Here is a 6,000-nt window from a genome sequence, read left to right as displayed (position 1 = left end):
AGGATTACCAAAGGAGTGTATACAGCTGCAGACACACACACACACACACACACACACACACACACACACACACACACACACACACACACACACACACACACACACACACACACACACACACACACACACACACACACACACACACACACACACACACACACACACACACACACACACACACACACACACACAGTTCTAAATGTTGCTTTATACTTGATGTTGCACGCAGAGCCATAAACGTAGAGCATTGGAGTCTTGTCAGTAGATGTTAATTAAAGGGGATTACTGTATGTGTGTAGAGTGTTATTATAATAACCCACTCTGTGTTCCTGTATACCAGCCTTCATTAGTTCAGCCAGGCTCAGAGAGAGAGAGAGAGAGAGAGAGAGAGAGAGAGAGAGAGAGAGAGAGAGAGAGAGAGAGAGAGAGAGAGAGAGAGAGAGTCAGCATTGTTTAGAGAGCAGAGAAAGAACAGGAGGACCAAACAGGAGAGCAATGAAAGGATAAAAACAAATGCAGAGAAGAGAAAAGGACACAAATGTATAATCCCAGTCCATTACAAACTACAAGACATGGAAGTGAGAGGCTATTCTGCCCCTCAATTTGTCCATCTGTCTGTCTGTCTGGTTGGCTGGCTGAGTATCTGTCTGTCTGGCATGCATCTGAAGAGAGAGAGAGAGAAGACATGATAGAGAGCGTTGACAGTGTTGAAGCCTGAGAGAAACCCAGTAACAACCTAGGGAGAGAGCAGTAGAGAGAGAGAGAGTTTGAGAGCAGTAGAGAGAGAGGGAGAGAGCAGTAGAGAGAGAGAGTGAGGGAGCAGTAGAGAGAGAGATGGCTGAGGCAGCAGCAGGGAGAGAGAGAGAGGGGAGCAGTCTACCCCCCTTGGAGAGAGAGAGGGGGAGGAGAGAGAGAGAGACCCCTGTCATGAGAGAGGAGAGAGAAGATTCCCCAGAAAGCTGCTGGTGAGAGGGGAGCAGTAGAGACTGTCAGAGAGGGAGAGAGCAGTAGAGAGAGAGGGAGATCGCATTGATGAGAGAGACCAATGAGTGTAACCAGAGAGAGAGGGAGAGAGCTGTGTGATAGCCATTGTTATTCAGGGAGCCACTTTTCAGTCAGATGGGCTGAATGTTGCACTAGAGAGTGTTCAAAACAGCAGGGCCTCAGATAAACTCCTCTCTGCAGACAAGTAGCTGTGAGAGAGAGAGAGAGAGAAGAGAGAGAGAGAGAAGCAGGGAGAGAGAGAGAGCAGTAGGGAGAGAGAGAGAGAAGTAGGGAGAGAGAGAAGTAGAGAGAGAGAGAGTCAGGGAGAGCAGAAAGATAGGGAGCCAGAGCAGTAGGGAGAGAGACAGGAGAACAGTCTGAGAGATAAGTAGAGTAGCATCAGAGAGATGCTGGGCTGAGAGAGAGAGATGGCAGAGAGTTCCTAATGAAATCCCTCCTGTGGCATCGTTAGCAGCTGGGAGAGAGAGAGCAGTAGGGAGAGGGATTTGTCTAAAGAAGTAGGGAGAAAGAGAAGTAGAGGCTGCAGAGAGGCTGTAGTGTCACAGAGAGAGAGAGGGCCTAGGGAGAAAGATACATTGAAGTAGACTGTGATTATCCTCAAAGGGAGAGTGATAGATTAGAGAGTGTGACAGCAGTCACTGAGTGTGAGTCTGTAGCTGGATCATCCAGATTACAAAGAGTGTAATACCATGTTTCACACACATGCACACACACACACACACACACACACACACACACACACACACACACACATGCCTGACACACAAATGACAACACACACACAGACACACACACACACACACACACACACACACACACACACACACACACACAACACACAGTTCTAAATGTTGTTTTATACTTGATGTTGCACGCAGAGCCATAAACGTAGAGCATTGGAGTCTTGTCAGTAGATGTTAATTAAAGGGGATTACTGTATGTGTGTAGAGTGTTATTATAATAACCCACTTGTGTTCCTGTATACCAGCCTTCATTAGTTCAGCCAGGCCAGAGACCAATCAGAGAGAGCCGGATGAAGAGGAGAGAGAGAGAGAGAGAGAGAGAGAGGAGAGAGAGAGAGAGAGAACGGGGTGAGTCAGCATTGTTTAGAGAGCAAAAGAACAGGGGACCAAACAGGAGAAATGAAAGGATAAAAACAAATGCAGGAAAGAGAAAAGGACACAAATGTATAATCCCAGTCCATTACAAACTACAAGACATGGAAGTGCTGGCTATTCTGCCCCTCAATTTGTCCATCTGTCTGTCTGTCTGGTTGGCTGGCTGCTTATCTGTCTGTCTGGCATGCATCTGAAAGCCCGTATGAAGCATGATAACGTTGACAGTGTTGAAGCCTGGTAAACCCAAAACAACCTATCCCTCTCTCCCGTTGTCTCTGTGTTTGTCCCTGTGTGTGTTCCTGTGTATCCTGTGTATGTGTATGTGTGCGTCCAGCCGACCAGAAGATGGCTGAGGCACACATGCAGAACCTGGGTGTCTACCCCCCCTTGGAAGACCCCTTTGAGGGGGAGGAGTACGACGACTACCCCTGTCATGAGGAGAGGGAGGAAAGATTCCCCACCAAAGCTGCTGGTGAGATAGGGATTCCATACACTGTCAAGCAGTAACATATACACTCACTCATGTAATCGCATTGATGCTTTGACCAATGGTGTAACCAGCTTACATATTTAGCTGTGTGTATAGCCATTGTTATTCAGTGCCCACTTTTCAGTCAGATGGGCTGAATGTTGCACTATGCCGTGTTCAAAACAGCAGGGCCTCAGATAAACTGCTCTCTGCAGACAAGTAGCTGTGATATTATATTAACACATATTAGCATCACTCCAACAAATCTATCAGAGAGCACAGCAGACCTCCCTGTGCTGCCATCCTGCCCTGTGCCAGTCAGGGGGCCAGAGATGCCTAGCCACAGCTAACAGGCTAACAGTCTGCTCTCTCTGTAGCATCAGTAGTGATGCTGGGCTGCCAGCCCAGATGGCAGAGGTTCCTAATGAAATCCCTCCTGTGGCATCGTTAAACGCTGTTTCATTGGCTACTACTGTCATCATTTGTCTATAAATCTGTCGTTTGAACGCAACACGGCTGCAGGGTGGCTGTAGTGTCACACATCGCGAGACAGGGCCTCTTAAAGATACATTGAAGTAGACTGTGATTATCCTCACTAGAGCAATTGCCTAATTATGCCTGCATACACGTGCAGCAGTCACTGTCATATGTACTGGTATGATTCAGACTTGTAATACCATGTTTCACACACATGTATTTCCACACACACACTCACAGGAGGCACATGCCTGACCAGGAAATGACAAGTAGAACCAGATTACCGTAGATTAGTTTGGGAGTAGAGTTATTATGATGTCCCGTGAATAGATTAACCTCTTTCCCTGGTGTTGTTTGTTTACCTTCCCTGCATGTCTTTTCTGCAACGTCGAAATGCACAAATCTAATCGGTCTTCAAGCTTACTTGTGTAGAAGGTAAGTGGTTTGATTGGAAGGAGACCAGTGTGAATGCTGAGGTCTTTGACTTTAATCTTTGTCTCCATAGACCCCCAGTGAATGACCAATCAGAGTGCTTTATGAAGAGGAAGACTGGTGAATGAATGAAAGAGAAAGAAGAGGAGAAAGAGGAGGAAACGACAGAGGAAAAGACAGAGGAGAAGGCAAAGAAAGTGCGCAAAAGTGTCAAGTTTTAACACTACTTTGAAGGGAACAAATGAAGGGAGAGGAGATGGTGGCAGATGCGTGAACGACTGAGTGAATGAATGAGTGACTTTAATGTGTGAACGACTGAGTGAATGAATGAGTGACTTTAATGTGTGAACGACTGAGTGAATGAATGAGTGACTTTAATGTGTGAACGACTGAGTGAATGAATGAGTGACTTTAATGTGTGAACGACTGAGTGAATGAATGAGTGACTTTAATGTGTGAACGACTGAGTGAATGAATGAGTGACTTTAATGTGTGAACGACTGAGTGAATGAATGAGTGACTTTAATGTGTGAACGACTGAGTGAATGAATGAGTGACTTTAATGTGTGAACGACTGAGTGAATGAATGAGTGACTTTAATGTGTGAACGACTGAGTGAATGAATGAGTGACTTTAATGTGTGAACGACTGAGTGAATGAATGAGTGACTTTAATGTGTGAACGACTGAGTGAATGAATGAGTGACTTTAATGTGTGAACGACTGAGTGAATTAATGAGTGACTTTAATGTGTGAACGACTGAGTGAATGAATGAGTGACTTTAATGTGTGAACGACTGAGTGAATGAATGAGTGACTTTAATGTGTGAACGACTGAGTGAATGAATGAGTGACTTTGTGTGAACGACTGAGTGAATGAATGAGTGACTTTAATGTGTGAACGTGTGAGTGAGAAAGAGAGCTTCTAAGTTTGAATGGTAAGTATTCAAATTAAATGAATGAATGAATGAATGAATGAATGTGAATGAATGTACCGTCGGCAAATCTGTGAGCAATGAAATCTGGAATGCGAGAGGGAGAGAGAATGTATAATAGATATGGCCCTTGTGAAGAGGCGAGGAGTGGCTCCTTAGAACTAATGAGACGAGTGGATAGGTCCCCCTCACTGCAAAGCTAGTCTTCTCTTCCATGTCAGGGGAACCAGTCATTCACTTCTCACTTTCTCACTTTGCTCTTTGATGTTACAAAGCAATGGAATAATGTCTAGAAATAATTACACAGCACTCAAAATAACTGCAAACAGACAAACAGCTTGATGAACAGCTTCAGTATAGAGCACACACACACACACACACACACACACACACACACACACACACACACACACACACACACACACACACACACACACACACACACACACACACACACACACACACACACACACACACACACACACACACACACACACACACACACACACACACACACACACACACACACAGGAGATATCTTCTCACTGTCAGTTCAGACTATATTCTAAAGCAAGCTGCTCCGTTACTGTGCAGATATGATAATACAGACTCCCTTTCAAAATCACAAAGACCTGTATAATGTGTACCAAATTTCACTCTGGCCTAGATTGGATATCCGCAGCATGATCATATTGAGATCTTGTTCTTGGAAGAAGTGAGCAGCTGCTGCCATCTTGTGGCAAGATAGGGGATGTAGAATAACCAGAGCATGTGTATTGACATGGATTTACATACAATAAACTGTGCACTGCATAGCCCTTCAGATAATATGCATCTATATAATTGAAATGATCTAGATTTGCAATGTATTTGAAACATTTATTTGTGATGCATTTGAAGTTCTTTCTGGGGTCCATCAAAGCTATGTGTGTCAATGATGTACTCTGGGTGTATGTGAGGATGCCATGCTTTTGTAAAAGTAGTCCAATTTAGTTTTTTTTTGTGAGGAAAAAAAATGTATTCATTTTGTATGCAGAATCAGATTCGTTTTGTTTGTTTGACTAAATAATTTCCTGTGTAAAGATGCATTAATCAACTTAGCTGTATATGGTCTCTTTCTGTTGAACAATTGTCACAACATTTAGTAACCTTTTAGTCATGACTTGGATAACTGTGTTTTTCATATTCTCATGGAAAACAACGCAGACAATACAATACATAGTGACTCTCTTTCTCTTCCTGCTGAAATGGAATGACACATTTGAATATTAAAATATTCACCCTCAGAATGTCATTACCGTCGTATACTCATTGATAATGTCAGTCTAATAAAGCGTTTTCTTTATTTCCATCGCATCTGTTCTCCAACTGCAGGATTGCTTGAGTCAGCGGAATATATTTTGATAGTGGCACAGCTGAATGTCTCAATCTGTACCAAACTGCTAATATAATGTAATTGTTTTGATTCTCTTTTTTGTTGGACAATTGAACATTTGTATGCTCTTCTCTCTTGCCTGGGTGTACGGGCTGGGCAGCCCTTTAAAGTGTTGAGACATATGGCACCT

At 43.8% G+C, this 6,000-nt stretch overlaps 1 protein-coding gene across 2 annotated transcripts in view; it reads left to right on the top strand.

Moving 5' to 3' along the window:
- The window catches only part of LOC124015440 (protein phosphatase 1 regulatory subunit 1B-like), a 37,738-nt gene extending 34,208 nt beyond the window's left edge, over positions 1-3,530 (top strand). The window contains exon 5 of one of the 2 annotated variants that reach the window (XM_046330626.1): positions 2,458-3,530. In XM_046330626.1, the coding sequence (XP_046186582.1) occupies positions 2,458-2,630 (173 nt within the window). In that variant the 3' untranslated portion in view covers positions 2,631-3,530. The remainder of the gene's footprint in view (positions 1-2,457) is intronic. The other variant, XM_046330627.1, reaches the window with a different exon arrangement.
- Positions 3,531-6,000: the final 2,470 nt, after the last annotated feature.

Source organism: Oncorhynchus gorbuscha, linkage group LG26 (genome assembly GCF_021184085.1).
Source record: "Oncorhynchus gorbuscha isolate QuinsamMale2020 ecotype Even-year linkage group LG26, OgorEven_v1.0, whole genome shotgun sequence".
NCBI classification, from domain to species: domain Eukaryota; kingdom Metazoa; phylum Chordata; class Actinopteri; order Salmoniformes; family Salmonidae; genus Oncorhynchus; species Oncorhynchus gorbuscha.
The sequence above is the reverse complement of the archived record's forward strand: the minus strand, read 5'-3'. Positions and strand labels throughout refer to the sequence as shown.